Genomic DNA, 25,463 nt, shown 5'->3' with positions numbered 1-25,463 from the left:
AAGCGTGTCAAAGGCAAAAATCAGACATGGTGCCTTTAATCGATAGGCTATCGGTCCTAAGTACATTCGATATCGGATCAGATTATGTGAATACCCACTAAAACCTAGAAAACAGAGTTTGAATTTGTGAGCAAGTTATCTGTTCCGATATAACTGATGATGATGATGGCGATTGTATCATGTTTAATCATGTACACCTAATCTATCAGTATCAAAAATAAACCAATTTTTAAATAACGGTAAACTTGATTAAATTTAAATAATGTAATTGCTGAGATTCCTACTATTTTTACAGCTTCACCAGCCCGGTAACGAAAAAGGTCCCGATGCGCAGTCGGAAGCTTTGCGTCAAATGCTCACGCAACACATGGTAAGTGGTTGTTTTTATACAAAATTATCCAAATGCAAAATACGAGTAATCTCATTTTGCACAAGCTGTCTCACGCGCGAGAGGGCTTGTGTTTTAACGGAAGTACGAATTTGAATCGCAGATGTCATGAGCAGTGATCGGTTTTTTGGATTCGACATGGGGTGAACGACCTCAATCATTATGTTAGTATGGATATGCCCCGGGAATCCGGGCTTAATGTTGTTAGAAAAGGCAAAAAAATATGTAGGTACAATGTCCACAATGCCAAATGGTTTTATTGCTCAACCAAAAATATAAAACAACAACATTAACATTAAGCAACAACTTAAACTAAAAATAGTACATAACGTAATAGGCCTTATTACTAACATGCGATTTCATAATCGAAGTTTTTGTCTCAACTGGTTGCCATGTAAGAGTAAAAAGTTCCTTAGAGATAATTTCGTCGTATCAATATTAACTTTTCTACTTGATATCCCGCGAGGGTGTATCCAAAAAACCGATCACTGGTCATGAGGAAACGTGCATTTTCCTCACGATGTGTTTCTATCAAAATCTTCAGGCAAAAAATCCAACGTTTCGTAGGTACATAATTTCCAAAAAAACTCAGTGATAAAGAATTAAACATACGAATAGGTATATAGGTACTTACTGCGCTGCACGCTGGCTCAGCAACCCGAAGTGGATCTTGGACTCCAACACTAGACTACTACTAGTCACAAGGTACTTTGCCATTCGCTCCTGTCCTGTGCGATCTAATAATAAATAAATAAATAGCCCAGCCTAAGAGTTAAAGTGAATAAAGAGAATAAATAAATAAATATTAACTAAGTAATATAAGGACATTCTTACACAGATTGACTGAGTCCCACGGTAAGCCCAAGAAGGTTTGTATTGTGGGAACTCAGACAACGATATATATAATATACAAATACTTATATACATAGAAAACATCCAATCCATGACTCAAGAACAAATATCTGTGCTCATCACACAAATAAATGCCACTAAGTCCCTTACAAGGTTTTTTATTAGACTGATTGGTGTCAAAGAAAGACTCTGACGGAGCTCACCGATTCAGTAATAGCATATTCATTCTTGCTTCAAATAGACTGAGGTCGTACTTATCAGGGAACACCAATGGTGGGAGCGCATTCCATTCCTTTATCACCCATCCCCTTCTGGACCTCATTGATCCATCAGTATAAAAATTATTGAGTAAACATGTAACGAATATATATTTCGACAGGCATCCATGCGAGGCGCTGATGGCCCTATGGGGCTAACCGGGCCCTCGGGGCCTGAAGGAGAGATCGGCGTTGAGGGCCCTAAAGGAGAACAAGGCGATCAGGGTGAACCGGTAATAACCTAGTTATAAGTTTATTGACATAACAATTAAAAAACTAGGATCGTTCAACGATCATTGTCCCGATTAGTTTCAGCGAACGGTCTCATAGCGAAGAGTCTCGACCGACATCTTACCTAAGAGACTCTCGCTAGGTGGCTGGATCAAGGGTCAGATGCAGAAGGCGGTGATCTTGGACACAGCGCGGATAGTCCGACGGTTCCTCTCTCTGCAGCCCTAACCACCGGCAGCTTGGGCCCTGCCCCGCTGCTGGCGGCACCCTAGGTTAGGTTTTTTATAATGTGTTTATATTTTTTTATATTTTCTTGTAAGTGTTTTTTATTTTACTTTTATATTCATATTGTAAAAAGTAAAAACCCTAGCCTAATAAGAGAAAAGATAAATAAAAGAACTAGCAACATCAAAGGACAGATCTAGGCCATGACTTCTCTTTTGGGATCTGGACTAGGTCTAAAATGATAACGTATTTTTCACCACACCAATTGTTAAAGGCTTACTTTGCTATTCGAAAACAGGGGGGTTACCATGACGTACTAAAGACGTTCAGTTTAGGTTGAGAGAAAGGGACACAGCTATAGCAGTTACATAGCTCCGTCCCTCTCTCTCATCCTAACATTATAAACTTAAACTACTGAACGGCTTTAACACGTCATGGTAACCCCCCAGATAGCAAAATTGCATTTTATCCACAAGAGTGCAAAGTCATTTCATACAAATTTTAACTTGATGTCTTAAGCTGGCTGGTAGAATTTACCTATAAATGATGATTTTGAATCATAAATATTGAATAGATTGATGGATTTGATTTAGTTTGATGTTTTATATAGTCAGTATTTTGTTCGTGTTGGTGTGGTGAAAAATTTTGTGTTTCACTCGGTGGCAAAGTTTGTTTAACCTTCGTGCCTTGAAACCCTCGCAACGCTCAAGATTCCACTTTTTAAACCAGCTCGCGGTTCAATATTGGAATCTTTTGCTTGCTCGGGTATCGATATTGGCACGTGCGGTTAAACAACAACTTTGCCCCCTTGTAAAACAAATAAATATTTTAGCTATTTGATATAATTATAATCGATCTAGATCCACCCTTGAAAAATAGGTGACGCTGCTGGAGCCGTCTGTTTCCCTCCTGTAGATTTAACTCAGAGGTGCCACAACAGTATATTTCCCGGGAGCTGGACTGAAAATGAACTCTCCCATACGAGATTTTGTGGGTGTGCCCACGGTTTGTGTAGCAATAAGTCACGTCAATTATTACACATCAATTATTGCATACTTCGAGAGAATGCGACAACTCATTCACTAATAAGACCAGACTAAAAAAAGTGCCTTGATTTCGTTGCCATCTGAAGTGATGATTTTATTGCTACTTGTTTATGTTGATATTGTTTCTTTCATATAGATTTAAATTTCCAGGGCCCACCCGGACCCAGAGGCCTCCAAGGGCCATCCGGCAGGCCCGGGCGCCGGGGACACGCGGGGAGAGACGGGGAGCGAGGTTCCACCGGCGCCACAGGCGCTAAGGGCGAGCCCGGGTACCCGGGGCTCATGGGGATTCCTGGGGACAAGGGGGAACATGGCGCCCCGGGACAGCAGGGCGAGCCGGGAGCCCCGGGACAGGAGGGACCGCCTGGGGATGACGGGCCAGCGGGACCGCCGGGATTGAGCGGAGAAATTGTGAGTGAATATGATTTTTTATAACAAGATTTTTGTAAACCGGAAGTAGAGTACATCCATAAACCATTAAAATATGATACGTGTCGCTAACGCTAAAACAAATAACTTTTGTTCGCTTTTCTATGTCCTTTGGAATCAGTTATATGGTAATAATCTAATAATGTAAATCAAATTGACTTAATTTGAAGTGAGGGTAAAATATTAATGTGATTTTGGAATGACTTCTCTAGGTATTTCGTTACGATTTGTAACTTTAATCCTGGAACCCTTGTTAAGATCATTTCTTTTGTTTACGTGGACCTTTTTCTCTCTATCTGAATGAAGTAAATTCATGGAGAACAAAATACCATTTAAAAACACTAGTTAGGTATTTTAGTCATTTTCAGTTACCTAAATACAAACTGATAAAATAACATTCACCAACAGGGTCCAAGAGGTTTAATGGGTCTAAGAGGATTTCCTGGATTGATCGGTTATCCCGGAATTCCTGGGATAGAAGGGCCACAAGGCCCAAAAGGGTCTGCTGGCCAACCCGGACCTCCCGGCCAACAAGGCCAGCCTGGCCCTATGGGAGCTACGGGGTCTCCAGGACCCCAGGGTCCTACTGGAGCGCCGGGGATTCAGGTGAGCTTAATGTGTCATATTATTATCATTTAAGACTATTATCAGCTTACAACCTTATCTACAGATCGCTTCACGAAAGCTGGCACGTGTGGAGTATTTTAGGAATAAAAAAATATTTGAGTCTGAGTGACACCTATTGATTTCAAGTCGTAACTGTCAAGAGCTACCATTTTATTGGTCAATCTGTCACACACACATGTGCATACCTTCATTCGCTCATTCGTTCCATTCGTGCCAGTTCTTGTAAATTGACCTGTGCGTAAAACGTAAGAGCACAGGCGCCATTGACTATTTAGAAATTAGAATGTTTTCAAAATGAGCTTTGTTTAAATGAGCTACTTTGAGCTCTGTTTGAGCAGGTAACCGGTTATAAAATAATGTGTTTTCAGGGTCCGCAAGGAAAACCTGGTATTTCCGGCCTCCCAGGGCCTGAAGGATCACCAGGGACGCCCGGTAACCCGGGGCAACAGGGACCTCAGGGAGAGCAAGGACCGCAAGGACCACAGGTATTTTTTATTTGTCAGTTCGGTCTATTCGGTTGCTAATATGTACTTCCGAATGTGACCGTCCTTCTTAACGACTGGTCGCGCCGCGGCTGCGGTCCCAGGTTCGAATCCTGGTAAAGGCATTTATTTGTGTGATGAACAAAGATATTTGGTCCTGTGTCATAAGTATTCGTATATAATATATATCGTTGTCTTGAGTACAACACAAACCTTCTTGAGCTTACCGTGGGACTCAGTCTATCTGTGTAAGAAGGCCTATAATATTTATTTATTTATTATTTTTAAAGGTATCGCGGTGTGGGCGAAGAGGATTTTTGTAGGGAGTATAAATTCCCTTACAGACATCCTCTTCATACACCTAACGGACTCTCTAATACAACAATAAGTATTAAAATAAACATTAATACGGGTACCCTCTATTTCGCCTATCATTAATTCGCATAATTTGAATTGGCATAACAGATGCCAATGCGAACTGCTAAGGAATGGAACATGCTCCCCTCATCTGTATTCCCGGGCGAATACAATCTGGGTGAATTCAAGTCAAGAGTGAATGGGCTGTTACTGAACCAGTGAGCTACAACCTCGGCCTTGTCGTCACTTTCCATCAGGTGCGACTAAGGTCAATCACTGGCCAGTTTATAAAAAAAAAAAAAAGGCATAACATAATTGTTCATAACATTGAATAATCATAATATTTAAAAAGCATAATTCTTATTTCGCATAACAATGAATCAGCATAATTGAAATTTGCATACTATTATTTCGTATAACTTTAATTATCCTAAAATGAATTGCCATACTTACTAACTGTATGGAGCAAGCGATTGGATCAATCAGGGGCTGATTTTCCAATTTCGAGCGCTCGATTTTGAGTGTTTAATTTAATACTGTCTCACTTATTAAGCATGAAAAAAATAGGGGTAAGTAAGGTACAGCGGTGCAAATCTCGAGTGGGGGGCAAATGTAACTGGTCAATTTCTTCCATGTTTTACAATGTTTGCATTATTAAAAAAAAAACTGTTTATTTTTAAGAAACATACATGCATTTATGAACTTAACTGCTAATCTTAAATTAAAAAGATTATTTGAGTTAAGGAGTCTTTATTGTATTTATACATTACTTATTAAATTTTTTCGTTTTTCATAAGTGTTTTTCAGAAAATAGAGTGTCTACCAGTTATGTAGTAGGCGTGTTCAGTGGATACATGTAATAATGGAAATAGTGTAATAATGGAAAAAATGGATCAGTTACAATTGCCTTTTAGTCTAAATTTGCCCCGCTGTACCTTACTAAAGAAATTGAAAATGGATAGTGTTTAAATATAATTTTCTTGTATGCCATTTAAACATTCTACGAAACAAAGTTATGCTTATTATACTTATACCAATTCATCGTTATAACAATTTACATTATGCGCATTAGCATTATACGAAATCTGTTATGCGAAATAATGATATGCGTATTAAACGTTATGCGTAATAAACGGTATGCCAATTCATATTAGGAGTATTCAGTTATGCGAATTAATATAGACCCCATTAATACATTTCTGTAATACATTTAAATCTTGTTATTTTTTAGGGAATGTTAGGATTTCCGGGAAGTCGAGGCTTAAAAGGAGACGATGGACCGCGGGGACCACCTGGAGATAAGGGCGACAAAGGAGTTAGAGGTATGTTTGAACAGTATTATTCTCTGTAGTTGTCTTTTTTCTTAATATTATATACTTACCTATTTATTTAGAGACCTGATTCTTAAATCTCCAACGCAGCCTTCGTCAGGTGAAGGAGTGTAGTGGTTGTAGGTGGTGTCTTGTTTTAACATTAGTTCCTTTAACATGTTATGTAAAAGTTGTAGTACATCTTGTGTATTATTGATAATTTAAAAAATAGCAACAGACTGGGCCCGTGGTTGACCGAGACTAAACAGTTTATAAAAGAAGTGTCGGTCAGACTAATATGTAGGTGTCTCGGGGCTTTCTTTGCCCAAAAAATATGTTTAGCGGTGCAAAGGGGCAACGCCGCCAGCATCCTGGGTTCACTTCCAGAGGCCGGTTCTCTAGGTGTGATTTTTTATATTTAGTTTTAGCATTAACTTTATTTTTTGTTGTGTATATTTATATTTATCCGAATCGTATAATAATTAAACGGAAAATAGCAACATACCCAGCATGGTCTGTCATCTTCAGGTTTGGAAGGTGAAAAGGGAGATATCGGTCCGAAGGGAGAACGAGGGTTCATCGGAGAACCAGGACCACCCGGCATTGAAGGCATTGAGGGCCAAAAGGTTGATATTTTACTTATTTAAAATATCTAAAATAGAAATTCTATCTAAAGTGATCGGTTTCTCTTTTAGATAGTACCAGCAACCGAAATTGTTGGACGATTACGTTACCGCGGTCTGATATTACTCAGACATCAATTTGTTCAACAGGAAAAAGCGGCAAATCAAAAAAAAACGTAATACTTTTTACGCAATTTTGAATAGTGCGACTTTTCATATTGACGAATTGGATGTGTCTGACTTTCATTATAAATTGTTTTCTTTACATCTGACAAGATTCCTAAAATTTGATTACAAAATAAATCTTATTTCAGGGGATGGAAGGCCCGCGAGGAGAAACTGGTTCCATTGGCCCAACTGGTGAGAAAGGGGCTACCGGTACCCCAGGCGCCATGGGATACCCTGGCCCCCAGGGCGAAAAAGGAGATAAGGGGGCTTCAGGACGTCGAGGCCGTCGTGGAGCCAAAGGTGTCATGGTAATGTTGGAGTATTTTAAAATGTTGTTCATCATCATTCATCATCATTTCAGCCATTAATCGCCCACTGCTGATCATAGGCCTCCCTTCGTGTACGCCACTTATCCCGGACATCCCGGTCCTGGCCCCGTAGCCGAATGGCATTTCTCCGACGCCAAACGAAAGCGATACGCCGCTGGCTCTGTCGCGCCAATACGCAAGCGCGATAGAGATAGATATCTACTAGCGCTTCGTTTCGTGAGCGTTTCGTGAGCGATTGTGCCATTCGGCTAGCCACCCTGGGCTAAATCTCATCCAGAAGTGCCCCGCAGTTTTTCGAATGTCGTCCACCCAACGAGCCAGCGGATGCCAGGCGTGTTGTTACATTTTAGTTTTGTCAGTACAAAATAGAATACAAATCCTGGTAAGGGTATTTATTTGTGTGCATTTGCTTCCTAAGTTTTTCTATTTATGAAATGAAATGAAATGAAATATTTATTTTTCAAGTAGGCATATTACAATGCGCTTATGGACGTCAAATAAAGCTATGCCGGCTCTAACCCTACGCCTCAGCCTCGAGAAGATTTCAGTCCCCCCTCAGTTGGAGGGGGGTATCCACTATGGGACCGGCAAGAAACTCGGCGGGCCACTTCTTTTCAAAACATTACATCTTATAATTAACATGCATTAAAAAAACAAGATACAATTTAATAAGCAAAAGTATTCATCAAAAAAAAACCGGTCAAGTGCGAGTCGGACTCGCTCACCGAGGGTTCCGTACAAACTTTCGATAGTTGAATCATCAAAATGTTATTCATAGAACTCTACAGATTTGACTAAATCCCTCTCAAGACTCAATTTCCCACATAACAAGTAATATTTTAATATACAATTTTATTGTTAGACAACGTCCAAATAAAATCAAGACGAATTCGACTTCAATAGTTTACGACTTACGACATGTCGCAAGGACGCTCCTGAACCGACCTCATTATATCAGGAAAAACGCGATGTAGGAAATGAGCGTTCAACGTACAGCGACATCTATCAGCAAATTGAGTTAACTAATGCGCGCGAGTTAGTATGGAAGATGATTTTTATGGAATAATTGTTTATTTCGTGAACCGATTTTAACCATTTTGCTTCTGTTTGAAAGCAGGTAATTTCATTGTTATTTTGTTAAAAAATACAGGTACAATAAACACCCGCAAGGGTGTTGAAATTGAAAATGTAAATCTGAAAGGTTTTTTATAAATAAATAAAAAAGTTTTCAAGATACGTGTACGATTTTATTTTTCCTGTAATATTCATTTTAATAGCTATGTTTGGTGAAAATTTCATAAATTTATGTTGGTAAACTTCGGAGATAAGGGGGAGGGGGGGGGACGGTATTTTTTTTTTACATTTTCCTTCAAAAAACATTTTTTTCCACAACCAAAAAATTATAAAAAATAGTTTTGTTATGTACAATTTGAGCTCTTTCTAACGATACCCCACTTGACCTAGTTACTTGAAATTTTCAGTTTGCCCCCCTTTCATTTTGGCCATTTTCTATCATTTATATTAATTAATTTAAAAAAATACTTTCAACTTGTAGAGGTTCACAATGTTTATAACTATTCCAAATTTAATATCGATAGCATAAGTAGTTCTCGAGATATTTAACAATGTGACAGACGGACAGAGTCGCACCATAAGGGTTCCTGTTGTACCTTTTTGGTACGGAACCCTAAAAATTAACAGACTAGGTACCTACTCTATGGAAATTCATTTCAATAAATTATACAAAGTACAAAGCTACTATGATTAATAAGAGATGCTAGAGATGTATATAGTCTCTAAGTGTCAAAGTACATCTAAAAAAAAGAAAAATTATACATGATGAAGATATTTATTTACACTGTTGACTAACCCCTTTATTCATAAACGTACACTAAAGTTATCATTTATCAAGCCGATAAAATTCGTGTGTCCCTTTCCGACGTATTGGTGTGATAGAAAAGGACAAACGAGCTTTATCGGCTTGATAACTTTAGTGGACGATTATGAATAAGGGGGTAAGTACACAAACCTACTTTTGTAAGAAATTTGAAATGTCGTATATAATTTTCGTGCATCAGATGTCTTGTTTTGTTTTAGGGAATGGTTGGAAATGCTGGCGATCGTGGCGAGGGCGGTCCAAGAGTAAGTAATCCCACAGTTATATTTTAGAATAATATCTAATTTGATATCCTGGAACGAATGCAAATGAATGATGAAATGACGTTCGATAGAGAGGTGTGGCTGCTCCGACCCCAAGGATATGAGGCCAAACGAATGATGATCTAATTTGAATATGGTATTGACAAATACAATTTTAATATTTCTTAGGGATATCGCGGTCCAAGAGGTCGTCGCGGCTCCGACGGTCCGCCAGGGTCGAAGGGAGACACTGGCCAGCCAGGTCCCCCGGGCTCCATAGGCGAGCGGGGCCCTCAGGGGCTGGATGGCGTCCGCGGTTTCCCTGGTGCGATTGGCCCTCCTGGCGCGGATGGCAAGCCTGGGTTACTGGGTCCTCCAGGTGAACGTGGTCCAACGGTTAGTCTTATTACTCTTATTAATGAAATGTCTCTATGATTATTAGTTGACTTTTTAAATAAAAAATCAGTCAGCCAAATAGGTAGGTACCTAAGCGATGAAAGCTTCCATCTTTAACGCCTGTTTTTGGAATGAGTGGTGTTACTAAAATGCTTTATGCTTTCTACTTACAGGGTGATCCCGGTCCATCGGGACCACCAGGTCCCTTAGGCCCAGTAGGACCCCAAGGATCCGTTGGTGAGCCAGGCCCCCCTGGGCCTCAAGGATCTTCAGGCATACCCGGAACTCCCGGAGAAGTTGGCGCCCCAGGTGATGTAGGCAAAGAGGGCCCACCAGGCCCGCCCGGTCCTGAAGGAAAGGCGGGGCCCGTTGGCTCTCAGGGGCCTCAAGGTCGTCAAGGGGACATGGGATTGCCTGGACCGCCGGTAAATAAAGTTTTATTTCACTGTGTTTCGTGAATAGAATTTGTTAATGAATAGCCAAGTTAGTATACACATTAGGTGAGCATTATAGGTATATATTAATGAGATTTCCTAAAAATTTGTGTGAGAACTTTACACAACTAACTGCGAGAGTCTCGTCGTAAACATTTTGTTTTCTGATTGTGATGACTTCATACGTTGAAATTACCATGCAGAGTTTGGTCCAACTGTTCCCACTCAATCATATTCTATTTGTAGGGAACTCCAGGCCACAAAGGAGATATAGGACCCCCTGGCCTCCCCGGGATAAGAGGAGAAAAAGGCGAGCAGGGTGAAACCGGGCACGACGGCCCCATAGGACCGCAGGGACGAGAAGGCCAAAGGGGGTCACCTGGACCTGGGGGCCAAAAGGGAGAGATCGGCGAACCGGGACCACCAGGTTACAAAAACATTATTTGTATAAAATATTTACGAGTTTATCTCTAAAATCAGAGCCTTCCTGATAAGATGTACTGTACAATGTGTCTATCTAAAATAAAGGTATACCTACATAAGTTAAGAAAGATTTGTACTTTTTCTCCAAGGTACATTGTAAAGCTAAAAAAGACAATGTAAGTAGGTACTTTGTGTACTTATTGTCGTTTCAACTCAAAATCAAAACACATCTATCATTGTCAATGTCAGCAAAATAAAACAATAAACGACGCATTGAAATATAATATGATGGACTAATAATAATTGAACTGATGGCAAAGAATACAAATCTCAATGTAAATATCTCTCAACGTATCAATATTTTAGGTGCAATCGGCAGAGACGGTCCGCCCGGTCCTCGGGGCTTCGGTGGATCGCCGGGGCCAGTGGGGACCCCGGGCGAGGACGGTGACAAGGGTGAAGCAGGGCCTCCAGGCGAGAAAGGATTTAAGGGCGCTGCTGGCGAACCGGTCAGTTTTCTTTATTATAAATGAGCTTACTCGTGGCCGGTATGGGAGTCGTGAATTGGTCAATTGGCCAAGAACTTGGTCAATGGTCCTTTATTTTCCACAAATTCAGCACCACATTTGTAACTGAATTTTCAATATTTTTATACAACGTAAATACTATGGCTTTTAGTAAAATTAATTCACCCATCCTTGTCAAAATTGTGACAAAAAATAAAAAACCGTACAGCGAAATTAAAATAAAATTCATAATCATAACTAGCAATACAGATAACGTTTTCTTAACCATTACATCAGAGAACAATGCACTAATTTCAAATGTTACAGGGACCCCAAGGTTCCCCAGGCATTCAAGGATTACGAGGGGAACCCGGATCCGTGGGGCTACCCGGTGAAAAGGGGCCTCAGGGTGAACCAGGGCCGCCTGGAGCCTCCGGCGCGGATGGGGTTAGAGGACCCCCGGGTCCGCCGGGCCCGATCGGTCTGCAAGGGGAGAAAGGACAGCAAGGATACAAGGGCGATAGGGGCGATGTTGGACCTAAAGGTAATTAAAAATTAAATTAATCAAGTTTGACCTATCCGTAGGTCGTAAAAATTAGAATTACCGGGCCATTAATTGACGAAATGAGATCAAAAAGTCAACTCGTTATCTAATTAAAATATTTTTTCTACTCGTCGACTTCAATCTGTCAATTAGGACACCACAGACCCACAGACTAAACTATAAGTGCTAACTTTTCAGTGTTTGATACTCTATGGCAGTTCCGACTCAACTATAATATCTCATTATAGTTAACTTTAGTTAACACTTTCATTGCTAGGCCAAAATCAAAGTCCTTCGCTGAATGCTGGCGTAAATACAAACATATATATAAGACTCCCCCGTGGAGTCCAATCGCACACACTCAACGAACTCAATGAATAAACAACGCCGCACGCTGAGTACTCCGCTGTGGAGTTCATTTATTTCTATGCCGTTTGCTAGCGACTCCTCTAGGGAGTCCAGGGCTGTCACAAAGGACAAAATTCGCCATGCATGCATTTATTTCAGCGTCCCTGCAGGGCGGTTCCATTGCTTAGTCGCTGCCTGTATGTGTAAAATAAATAAACCCCACACAGAGACTATATGCTCGTATTTTTATGATTAAGAAAATATCGGTCGATTCATTCATTTCAGTAATCTTTAAAAAATATTTAAAAAAAACATTTAAGAGAATAAGATTTAATATTCCATTGTTAACGTTATGTAGAAGAAAATGAGGAAAATATGCAAGCTTTTAAATTGTTTTTCTTAAAAAAAGCACGATTTTTCTAATCCTAAAAAACGAGGTAAAGTGACAGCCCTGAAATATCGTAAGTTTCGTAAGAACTCGCTAGAGGAGTCGGATAGCATGGCGTTTAGTCATCTATAATTATATAGTACGAACTCCTCTCGGGAGTCGTGTCGCATGTGGACAGGTTCTTAGCAATGAAAGTGTTAACTGTAATAATTTCAAAAATAGAACTTCATACAATTTCTATACTAATTTGCGATACCTGGCAAATTTTTTTTTTTTATCTATCGCGTTATCGACCAATCAGAGACGGTTATTATAAACAATTGGTTGCTAGGTAATTCGATGTTGATACAACGGTGAACGACGCTATTAACATTAATTTTAACTTGAATGATGATATTTTTCGTCCATTGATGATGAAAATGATGACTCATAGAAAAAGTATTGTATACAATAGTGATATAATTAAGCTTTTCACTCTCGTACCGTGCTATTAGGCCACTCAGCAAGCTTCGTGGCCTAAACATGGTACTCGACTGAAAAGCTTTGTATTATATCACGATTGTATAAAATACTATTACTGAACCAGCGGTTCTAAATCATTTTTGGAGAATGAAAACCTCTTGGAAGCCAAATTACTTATTTATTTACCGGAGCACTTAAAAAATGTTGTTGTCTCTGTAGACTAAAACTATATATAACATACTTTTTAATGTGCCAATAAATGTATGTTTTTTTTGCGTTAAAGAATCATTTATTTCTCAAAAAGAAATTTACATTTCACTTATATGATACACATTTCTTTATTTATTTATTTAATCGTATGGCAAATTATACATTAAAAGCAATGAGCCTTGAGGTTGCTAAGCCAGGCAACCAACTCCGTTGTAACGATATTCAGATCTTTGGCAGGCCCGGGGTCTGAGTGAAGTGGGCAGTAGGGTGGTTCACGAATGTATGGAGAGAAAAAAAGGTTTTTTATTTTCGCTCCCCAGGTTTTTTCTTGTTTCATTATGATCAAAAATTTTATTGATGTACCAAAAATTAGCTTCTTATTGGCTCATTTAGAGGTTGCAATGATTTGCAAGTAGGAGCCCATTAGTATGGAAGTCGAAATTTTTCAAATTCTAAAATCAGCAAATATGTCCGGCGCAATGCAAGCAAGACTCATTTTCGAATTCGTATTCCGGTGTCTGTTCGTACTAAGTCACATTTGGTGTTTTTAGACATTAAAATGCTAAAAAATGCACAAAAAATGGCTAAAAATTGTTTATTGTTGACTTTTAAGGCCTCAGGTTCAACCTAGCCATCAACATCGCTCAAAAAATAAAATCCAACAATATGTTATCGTCGAAGATAAAATGCCTATTTTCTATATGCTCTAGATTTTTTACTATTTTGTACCCAAATGTTGAAATTTTATATGAAAACTGAAAAATCGTCAAATCATCGCGACCCCTAAACACTACTTGATCTCGCTGAAATTTTGTATACTGACATTTGGGATCAAATCGAGTAAAAAAAGCCCTGGGGAAGAAGAAAAAATTTTTTTTTTTTTAACCACCCTAGTGAGCAGCGTTGGAAGATGTGTCGCGTGGTCTGTCTATTTATACAATTTGATGAATATAGATTTTTTTGTACATAGGACCTACTGGACCCCCTGGCCCGATTGGTTTGCAAGGTCAGCGTGGCTCCAAAGGTGTGCCGGGTGAGCCGGGGTCACGGGGTGCTGAGGGACAACGGGGGGAAGTTGGAAACCCAGGCGCCCAGGGACCTCCGGGACCACCAGGACCTGAAGGAAAACTGGTAATCTAATTATGAACCAATTTATTTTTTTATAATTTTTTTATCATAAACCGTTTTACAAGCTCTTTCATGGATACGTTACTAAATTGAGATAAAATAGTAGGTATCTATACTTTTTGGAATAGCTAGAGTATGGTGAATGGCGATAGTGAGATCCCCCAAATGTAACTGCGGTAAACTAACAACATATTGGCACAGGCTACTTGAAAAATACTGTTGCTTGTACCAAAATACAGTTCAACATACCTACAAACTTTAGCCCTCCAATGTATTCAACATTTTAATTTTATTAAATATTTTAGGGTCCCAGAGGACTCACTGGACCAAAAGGAGACGATGGTCCGACAGGACTTCAAGGAGAACCAGGACCGAAAGGCCCAATCGGCCCAGAGGGTCCTAAAGGAGACACGGGCCCAGCAGGCTTCCCTGGTGAAAGAGGCGAGCCGGGCGAGCAGGGTATCAAAGGCGAAGTGGGGGCCGATGGCCCTGAAGGCAGCCCCGGGCCCCCAGGATCCCCTGGACCTATTGGTCTGGTGGGGAAACCAGGAGAAATTGGCTTACCAGGCAAACCAGTGAGTCACGAATTTTAATTATAGTTAAATTTAGTATAATACATTACTAAAATCCCTACTCTAAATACATTTGCATGCTGTATGAAGACAGCTGGAAAAGGTGGAACTTTATCTAACATAATATTAAGACATGTAACTAACCCTTTTTCTGCAAATAAATATTATCTTATCTTATCTTATCTTATCGAGACTCAGGAGAATAATTAACTCCACCCTTTTGACTCCCAAATTGATCCGGCATACTTGGCGAGCGGCTAAAGGTCGGTTGCACCAAAGCGTCCGTTACCGAATCCATCCGTTTTCAAATTTTTTGGATGGGAACTTCCATGCGTAATACACGTCAACGTTTATCTGCTAACTGTGGTTGATGCAACTGGGTCCAAAATTATAATTTTTGTTGCACAGGGTGCAGAAGGCAAAGCTGGTGTTCAGGGCAGCCCAGGAGTCCCAGGTGACAAAGGTGATCGCGGGCTACTGGGACCTCCGGGAGAGACGGGACCGGCCGGACCCGCCGGCCCCCCAGGAGAAGAGGGCCAACGGGGACTACGGGGGTTACCAGGGCCTAACGTGAGTTATTGAAACTGACTGAAAAAGTTGGTCATGTCCTCGGCAATACCAGAATAATTTCACAGGAAACAAAAGATTGTGAATTTATTGAATAGGATTTTATTTATAGGAATATTATATTAACAATTTTGAAAACTTTCCAACACATCTTATTCAGTTTGAAAGATACGAAACAGACTGTATACCTGACAAGACACGCGTGCCCCTTTTATCTCTATGTATGTAGATTAGTAGGTAGGTTTCTTTAAGTAGTTCTGAAGACTTATGAAGCTTAGCGTTTAGTTTACGTACATAAACAAAAACCTTCAGGAAAGCTGGCGCCATTTCTGTGTGGATTTTACAATGACGACATTAAAACATTTTACTAACACTTTTTTCACTCACTCACTTTTTTAAGATTCGGAAACGCAATCATTATATGCCTAAGATAAGGTTAAAGTATGAACATTAGGCTACACGTTTCGCATACTTATTTATTATGTTATTAGGAAAAGTGCGTACGTAAACGTAGCCTAAACTTACAGTAAAGAGTTTGACAGAAATGTTAGCTCACTGAAAGTGTGTATTGTTCTTGTATAGGTACATACCTATACAAGATACCTATTTAATTTAATCACTACCGATTTACTACCGCCTACTTGTGGTCCTACTTCCTTTAAAATTCGGACGGACTTGACAGAATAAATTGCGGACGCGATAACCCCCTGGGAAATCTTAACAAAACAAAATGCATTTGCTTCAAAGACAAATGGTTTGAGTTTGAGGTTTTTAGTTCGGCAGTTTGAGGTTTTCAAGACAAAATAATAAATCGAAACCTTTATTTTATTAAAAGTGCTAAAAAGAATAAATTACCATATTATCCTTATACGATTTCTCATGTGTTTATTAATATCTTCTGTTCACTCTCCATGGAGTAAGACGAGGCGGTATTTGCATTTAGAGTAAAGGGCATTTATATGTTCGGTTGTTTTTGCATATAGGAAAATAAGCATTTGTATATGCTATAGATTATTTAGTGACATACATCCATTTATTTGTTTCTTGGGCCTGTAGCCAAGAGTAAAATCGTTGACACTCCGTATTGTTTTTAGTTAATACCTATCTCTATCACTCTCCGTAATGCGTATTGGTGCGACAGAGCTAGTTGCGTATCGTTCACCACGGACCGTTAACTGTATTGACAGTAATAACACATAAACGGTTGTCACTTGCTAGGCCACGCCCCGTAACCGAATGGCATTTCTGCGACGCGAAACGAAAACGAAACGCCGCGAAAGGTAGTCTGGCTCTGTCGCGCCAATACGCAAGAGCGATAGTGATAGATCTACGAGCGTTCCGTTTCGTGAGCATTTCGTGAGCGTTTGTGCCATTCGGCTACGCACCCAGCTCAGCCGACTGATATGTTTTACTTTACTTTCGTTGCGTTATGTGCGAAAGTGAAGCATATAAAAGGACAGGAAGCGATAAAAGCTAGCTGAGAATAAAGGTACATACAATTTTATCGGAATCTTAAACTAGACTGGGTGCGTAGTCGAATGGCACAAACGCTCACAAAACGAAACGCTCGTAGATATCTATCTCTATCGCTCGTGCGTATTGGCGCGACAGAGCCAGACTACCATTCGCGGCGTTTCGTTTTCGTTTCGCGTCGCAGAAATGCCATTCGGCTACGGCACCTGACCCTCTAGCACAACTTGCCTTGTCGCGCGCGAGTCCATACTTGAAGTCGCGCTTGATGTATGGACTCGCGCGCGACAAGGCAAGTTGTGCTAAAGGGTCTGGTCTATATTAGTTTATTTATATTATGGCGGTTAGCTTTTACCTATTGCGACGTAAGCGTCGACCGCCATAACCGCTACCTTTACCTTAAAACATCACGTCATTGTCAATTAATATTATAGAGGTATTTCTTGAAAAAATATTGTAACTAGAGGTATCATAATTTTAGGGTGAAGTAGGAGCACCCGGAGCTAGTGGACCAGAAGGACCAGCAGGGAAGACAGGGCCGCCGGGACCACAAGGGCTGCGAGGAGAGAAGGGTAACACGGGCCCCAAGGGCCACATGGGCGACACCGGACCGATGGGCTTGAAGGGCGATCAGGGTGACGTCGGGAAGAAAGGACCGCCTGGGCCAACTGGACCTTTGGGATCTAAAGGAGATATGGTAATCATTTAATGTTTTTATTGGATATTATTTTATTTTTATTACTACTACAATACAAATACTCTTTATTGCACACCTTGATAAAAAACAACAATACAAAATAAAGAAGCAACACGAACAAAGGTAAACAACAGGTGGTATTATCGCTAAAGAGCGATTTCTTCCAGACAACCTTTAGGTAGCTACATTATTTTTTGCGATCGACATTGCCTACGTTTTCAAATTTCATAATATAGTTAGCGTTCATTTTAGTTGTAACGTAACTACATACACTAATTTCATTATTATAACATTTTAAGTTCTCGCGCTTTGTACACATATTTAAAGTCACACACAGGTCGAACGCGATTCATTAACATTATTTTTACCTTGCCGAAACGTTGGGAAAAAAGGTAAAAATAATGTTAATTAATCGCGTTCGACCTGTGTGTGACTTTAAATATGTAATTTCATTATTCTCTTCAATGTGTGCATGGATACGAACGAGTAGGTCTCAGTTATCATAATTAAATATGAATTTTCAGACCAGATGCCTACATGTACGCATAATAAGCAGAAATCGTCGAAACAGCATATGGGAACCTGCTGTTTGTAGTATCTAAATATATATTCGAAGAATTGTAGCAAAATGTTAATTAATTTTAATCATTATTATTGTTAGGGTCCCGAAGGACCGCAAGGAGCAAAAGGCGAACCAGGACCAGCGGGCCCTGTAGGCCCAGAAGGGCCCCTCGGTCCCAAAGGTTCGCCTGGCCCCGAAGGCAGGCCGGGCCAGCCGGGGCCCCGGGCACTCCCGGCCCGCCCGGCCCGCCGGCGCCGCCGCCGCAACTACCGGCCGAGTTGTTCGTGTCGGCGCGGCGTAGACGCAGCGTCGAGGATGACGAGACGACCACTGATCCTGATATTGAAGATGGTAAGCTGATTTGTGTTATCGTTTTAGGACTATCAAAATGGGAAATATAGTCTGGGGTAGTAGAAATTATAGCTTTAGGGTCTCCGCTAGCTGGCTCGGACGCCCGCCGTGATCGCATGCAGGTCCCGCCAATAAATAAAGTCCGTCGCACGCGCCCGCGCCTGTTTATACAATTTCATAGAATGTTCATACCATCTGTTAGACGGGCGTCCGTCCCGGGTAATCCGCGTCAGCTAGCGGAGGCCCTGAAATGAGACCAATCGTAGAAGCATTTTTGTTGCCATTGTACTTAGTACGGGTAACACGGTACAGGTGCTCCAGATTTTATTTATTGCGGGATTATAAATGAAGTAGTTAGAGCCGGCGTACCTTTATTTGACGTTCATATGTGCATTGTAATATGCCTACTTGAAAAATAAATATTTCATTTTCATTTTCGAAGTTCATAATAATCAGGATTAGTTGTTATACTAATTTTATAATAAGTATTAACCAGATTTTATTTCATTCAACCTATTTTTGCAGAAGACATCGACTGGGCCAAAGAGATAATGAACGGTGTACTAGCCGCGCGCACGGAATTGGACGCGGCGCGACGCCCGCGCGGCTCGCGGGGCAACCCCGCGCTCAGTTGCAGGGACTTACGGGTCACGCACCCTAACTCCACCGACGGTATGTAAACAGCCAGAGCAACCTACGTATTTGTCCTACGCACATAGGACGGAAGGAGAACGGACATGCTGGGCGATTTCTATTGAATTGAATACGCTTATCGTAACTTCTTGAGCCAACACACTTGCAGATGGACTCTTCTACGAGTATTGCTCACCATTTCCATGACTATGTCCAATTATCCATGCGAACGACCAGCGAGTCGTATTATCATTATCACGCACGCACAGTCGCACACAAAGACAACGGGGCGGTGAACTGGCGGCGTTCTACTCTAGCATTTCTGCGACGCGAAACACCACTGAAACGCCGCAGAAATGTAGTCTGGCTTGTCGCGCCAATACGCAAGAGCGATAGAGATAGATAGCTACGACAGAGATATTATTGTGAGCGTTTGTGCATGCGGCAAAGGACATTGCTCACTGCGACACGGCCGCCGCCGGCGTGTCCGCTCTAGTATCATAGCTCTGCGTGCGTAGCCGCATGGCACAAACGCTCACGAAACGAAACGCTCGTAGATATCCATCTCTATGGCTCTTGCATATTGGGGCGACAGAGCCAGACAACCTTTCGCGGCGTTTCGTTTTCGTTTCGCGTCGTAGAAATGTTATTCGGGGCCTGAAGTCTTGCGCAAATTTATATAAACATCCATTGTAACTACGTTTCAAAAAGTTTTATAACACAATACATATCAAATTTATCAACTCCGCAGGATATTACTGGATCGACGCGCGCGGCGGCAGTCAGCCGGTGCGCGTGTTCTGCAGAGGTTTCTACACCTGCCTTTATCCCGATGCCAAGGAACCTGGCACGTACAAAGCTTATGGGTCTGCGCAAAAGTTCTCACAACTCGACCATGGGTATCGGGTAAGTTACTGGTTTGGTTACTTAACTCAGTACACTACTGTAACTACAAGCGGCACGTAAGTTTAGCGCTGAGTGAAATGTGAAGGGGATAGCTGCACATCGCACACCCTTCGCCCCTGTAATCCTCTGAGAGACCTGGCAGGCAAGCATGGTCGCACGATAAATGATAAAACATCTGGTTGTCCCTATCGCACATACAAATAGTGCGATAGGGACGGCCAGATGTTTTGATCAATTATCGCGCGACCATGCTTGCCTGCCTGTTTTTGACTTCTGCGCAATAACGGTCAGCGCTAAACTTACGTGCCGCTACTTGTACTCCCCGGACGGTCTATTCTCAAGTTGTTTTTTTATTTCTAAAATGATTACCATCATTTGTTTTTTATATGTAGTATTGTAAAGTTTTTTTTTAATTAAAATAATATTTAATCACACCCGCAATTTAAATGTGCTATTGCACGCAGACGGAGCGTGAGTTATAGAAAAATCGTTCTCCCAAGGGAATAATGAAATTTCTTGTACAGTACTTAACTTTTTTACATCTATTTATATATTTTTTACATTGCGAGTGTGATGAAAATCATTGTGTGTAACTCGGGGAGTATGAATGAATATGAATATTACTAACTCGAGTCTTTAAATCGCTCCGGCAAGCCGTCGCGATTTAACTTACTCTCGTTAGTAATATTCAACTTCCTCCCCTTATTGCACAATGTACTATCATTAAACATGCGTACCTGTTTATTATTTTCAGATAACATACGAGGGAGAGGGTACTGGCTCTATACAACTGAGATTCCTGAGACTGCTATCCAGCGGAGCCAGACAAAACTTTACATACACGTGCATCAATACCAGAGTTGAACAAAGGTAAAATACATGGGTTTTCTTTTTTTATTAAAAACACGGAAGTGACCTTATTGTGGGACGGTTTTGCCATTTCCATTTTCCACTCCCAAGTAATATTCCAAACAAAGTTACGGAGTCAATAATTGTGTTCCAATAATGTACACCCACTTCTTTTATTGTTTGGCCCATGTGTGTAATAGTATAAAATATGTAAAGAAGCTTTTTTTTTCAGATCGGACATTCCCGACGACTTGACACAAATTAACAATATCAAACTGATTGGTCAAAACTCATTTGAATTCAGAGAACCAATATTTCTGAAGGACGATTGTAAGGTAAAAACATATCCCAATTGTATAGGTAATCCACGATAAGTTTGCAACGATTTTCACAGCCTCGCCAGTGCAGATATTATTTTAAACGTCAAACTTTGATGAATTTATGAGGTTTAGTTAACCCTTGCAGAAGCGGGGCTATTAAAATCTTTGCAGACTGGAACGATTCTATTAGGTACCTGCCTATATTAATAAAAACGAAAATGAGCAGGTGGGCTGGGCACACATGGTCAATGTGTGTGCCCAGCCCAGAGGGTCACGTGGTCAATTTGTATGGCCAACCTCGCATGTTCAATCTGTTTCTGAATCTAACGTAACGTAACTGATGGTTGTTGATAAGGTTGATCTCTAATGACGCCTTGGAAATAACGCCTTATTGCCTGAAAACCTTATGTAACAACCTTAACCTTAAAATTTTATGTAACAACGATGTAGTTTTTTAATAGGTATACCACATAAGTTTTGGTGCTGTAAACTTTTGTGTTAATGTTTTTAAATAAATAAAATAAAATAATTATAATATGTGTAGGTACAAAACTCGAGACTATACACTATGTTATATAATGTTATATTTTCCAGGCTGGCAAGGGCGAGGTAGTATTAGAAATCAAGACTTCCCGGATGGACCGGCTGCCCGTAACGGACTTCCTGCCGCGCACGTTCGCGGACGCCGAGCACGACTTCTCGTTCGTCCCGGGCCCGGTCTGTTTCAAGTGACGAGGACTGTTTACTGTGTACTTAGAACCTTTGTAAATATTGTAAATAAATTATTGTGACGACTGATTTCCTTGTTTTCATGTAGGCTAAATAAACTGTGGCTTCCATAGAGAGAAAACCATTTTTCTAAGAAACCTGTCGAGAGTTGTGTGACTCTAACTCGTATAGGTTAGTGACATCGTATGACTCAGCCTCGTATAGCAGATCAATCTGCATACTGTAGCGATTATTATAAGTTTGATTGGTAAAGCCGAACACGAGTATATGAGGCGAGGTTGAGTCACACAGCCAGCGATGTGTAACTTTATAAGTAATTTAATATCACATAAGCGACATCACACAAAATACCGTATCAGATAAAAGATAACGTCTTTAGAACTAAAGAATTGAAGAGACTGAGGCAACCACTAAAAAAATAAATGTAGTAATCTGACACACAAAATTCTCGTAAACGAAGCCAACTTTGTCAGCAATTTAAATATTGAACAACTTTCCACTGAAAAGTTGATTGTAGTGTAACTATTACTAGACGCATCATACATAAGGTCAGTGCGGGCAAGACCGCCATAGTTTATTTGAAATAAAGTTTGAGTGGATAAAACTCTATAATTAATGCAGTCTGGCGTAATGCGCATGGTCCTATGGGATAGCAAATATTATATTTTACAAAGCTTTTACAGTATTTTGGTGAAATAAGGTACTTTTAAGTGATAAAAATCAAATTTTTTAAGGCTCGGCGGGTTGACCGTTCTCCCGCGATGAGCACGGAAAGACCGTCTAGTGCTTGTTGTCGCGTAATTTCATATGAGACTAGGTTCCAAAATCATGATCATTGTTATTTTACGTAACAACGGGGCAGAATGTGCTAGATAATTATTAAAATAACGTTGAAATTTTGAACATATAAGCATTTTTCTATTTATAAGGCAAGACCGGCATATGTCCCGTAGATGGGGTTCATAACCTTTTCTTTTCAGGTCCAGATATTGCATAATACTGTTTTTCCAACGAACACCAGCGAATACAATTTAGTCACGATATTACAGGCTCATATAAATCCAACTACTTATCTGTTTTTGAAACTATGTTATTAAGAAAACCTAATAGGATATTAAGATACGTGAATTAGTTTGGTAACATTTCTTAGCAATGCTTGGTTTTGCTTTAGTCACTACAGTTTATATGAATGAATGCGTTATTTTTTTTTTTCATCATACTCGCACACTAAATGTGATTTTGCATGCAGGCGGAGCGTGAGTTATAGAAAAATCGTTCTCCCAAGGGAGTTATGAAATTTCTAGTACTGTATTCAATTTTTTTTTATCTTTTTACATATTTTTATATTGCAAGTGTGATGAAAAACATTGTGTGTAACTCGGGGAGTATGAATATTACAAACTCGAGTCTTTAAATCGCTCGGGCATGCCGTCGCGATTTAACTTACTCTCGTTAGTAATATTCAAGTTCCTTCCCTTGATGCACAATGTACTATTAAATGCTAAATAAAAAAAAAAATACTACCCACTATTTATCCATTACAGCCTTTGTTAAAATACGTCAAATTGGCATTGTTGATACCAAGTAATTTTTTTTACAAGGGCATTTTAAAGTCGTTATTTAATCGCAAGTAGGCTTAGTTCTGTTCACCACTTATAATTCTTCACAACTATGTCATTTTTATTTAATACTTTCGAATGATATTAGTAACACCATACGAATCATTACCAAAACTGTATTTCGAAGTTAAAATCAAAAACGGTACAATTATCATAAGCCAAAAACGTACTTATATATTGATATTGTTTACACTCGACTTATTTCCAATAAAGCCTAAAAAGGTTGGCAACTCCTTGTTTATCGTATGCCGGTCTTGCCTTTCTCTTTTATGCCGGACTTTCTGAGTAGGCACAATTTCTAAGTTACATATTTCAGAACATAAAACAAGAAATTGAACGCGTTTTGAGTAGATTAATAGTACTAGTCAGAAAGAACGGTTATTAAATGAGTACGTTACATATATGATATACAAATATTCCGACTGCTTCTATTTTATTCTAATTTTTTGCGGAACCATGTTGAACTCGATGCTCGACTTCGAAACACGAATCAAGTTTATTGTTAACTAGTGTTCGTCTTAGGGATATGTATTGAAGACCAATGGCTTAAGGATGAAAAACTGATATACCTTCGGAGGTGTGAGAGGCGTAGATATATAAACACAAAAGTTATAGTCAATAGACGGTCTTTCCGGGTAGACGGTCTTCCCCACACTGACCTTATATTAACTATTATTACTACACGAGGCAACATGCAAATACATGTATACAAGAGAAGGAATAAAAAATGAGTAGCATATAGCAATTAAATTTATTTCTTACACAAAATTATCATGGATACATGTATATTAGATAGGTAGGTATCCTACTGTATTTAACATACGTATTTTACAATTTAAAAAATCAGTACATCATTAAATCGATGACAGCGTATAAGGCTTAAGCAATGAATACCTGGGAGATTACATTTTTCTCGAGAAAAACAATAAGTGAATTGTCAAAACAATTTTTTTAAGTGCCACTTTTTGTCTGCCTACACTAAGAATTAATAATTCCCTTTTATTATATCAATAATCATTTCATCACATCGGGCGAACGTATATAAAATATCTATAATAATTCGAAACCAACCAACCGACATGGGTTAAACATCGAACGCTCGATTTCTTCCTTTGGAAACCTGTGGTTATAGCCGAAATTCTATAGTTATGAAATACAAGCGATAGAAATTTAGATTTTAGCAGTATTATAGCAGTCTTTTTATTGTATTAGTAGAATTAAAATACCTATGCAATCGCATAGTAGTGGAGTTAGTAATGAAAGAAAAACACGAAACCGAGCGGTCGAAATCCAAATTTGACTCCGATACAATATACATGACGATTATAGGTATTTGTGTGCGGACGGGCGAATTCAATTAGTGTTAATTTAAATCAATATAAAAAGATATCTACCTGAACGCTATCAATCAATTAATGATACAGTATATGTATAACTACAAACACGGCTATACAGACATTTTAGCTTGATTTTTGCCATCAATTATATGGATACAAATAGGAGCAATCTTCAAGTCATCACTCTCCAGTTATTGCCTCGTCCACGAAACGTATAAAAATATTTCATAAAGATTGTCATTTTCACTCCAAAGGCACCTCCCAAAAAAATTTCGTCTCACGGATTTTAATCCTATTGCCGTTTTCGCAGGGCTGTCCCCAGCGACAGAAATTATGGGGCAATAAACAGCCAAATCCCATTGGTACAGTCACCGGCATAAATAAGTGATGATTTCTATACCTAGGGCCCATTTCTCGAAGCTACAAGATACAATTTACAAGTGGTAGTCAATGTCTAATATGACAAGTTGAAAAGAGACTTACGCTTGTAACTTGTAACTTTCAGCTTTGAGAAATGGGCCACTTGTCACATTAACGTCTTGTTTGATA

General features: G+C 39.8%; 1 protein-coding gene across 1 annotated transcript in view; it reads left to right on the top strand.

The window, feature by feature from the left end:
- The window catches only part of LOC125241853 (collagen alpha-1(I) chain-like), a 74,981-nt gene extending 52,954 nt beyond the window's left edge, over positions 1–22,027 (top strand). Inside the window, 25 exon segments of the mRNA XM_048150532.1 lie at positions 296–370; positions 1,620–1,730; positions 3,150–3,410; positions 3,837–4,034; positions 4,424–4,540; positions 6,126–6,216; positions 6,733–6,830; positions 7,142–7,303; positions 9,422–9,466; positions 9,653–9,859; positions 10,033–10,284; positions 10,540–10,720; positions 11,083–11,225; positions 11,550–11,766; positions 14,145–14,305; positions 14,608–14,877; positions 15,283–15,444; positions 17,393–17,608; positions 18,270–18,387; positions 18,390–18,521; positions 19,047–19,193; positions 19,906–20,060; positions 20,815–20,930; positions 21,142–21,244; positions 21,824–22,027. Coding sequence (XP_048006489.1) covers positions 296–370; positions 1,620–1,730; positions 3,150–3,410; positions 3,837–4,034; positions 4,424–4,540; positions 6,126–6,216; positions 6,733–6,830; positions 7,142–7,303; positions 9,422–9,466; positions 9,653–9,859; positions 10,033–10,284; positions 10,540–10,720; positions 11,083–11,225; positions 11,550–11,766; positions 14,145–14,305; positions 14,608–14,877; positions 15,283–15,444; positions 17,393–17,608; positions 18,270–18,387; positions 18,390–18,521; positions 19,047–19,193; positions 19,906–20,060; positions 20,815–20,930; positions 21,142–21,244; positions 21,824–21,961 — 3,876 coding nt within the window. The 3' untranslated portion in view covers positions 21,962–22,027.
- Positions 22,028–25,463: the final 3,436 nt, after the last annotated feature.

Source organism: Leguminivora glycinivorella, chromosome Z (genome assembly GCF_023078275.1).
Source record: "Leguminivora glycinivorella isolate SPB_JAAS2020 chromosome Z, LegGlyc_1.1, whole genome shotgun sequence".
In the NCBI taxonomy this organism is placed as follows: domain Eukaryota; kingdom Metazoa; phylum Arthropoda; class Insecta; order Lepidoptera; family Tortricidae; genus Leguminivora; species Leguminivora glycinivorella.
Note: the sequence above shows the minus strand (reverse complement) of the source record. Positions and strands in the feature narration are given on the sequence as shown.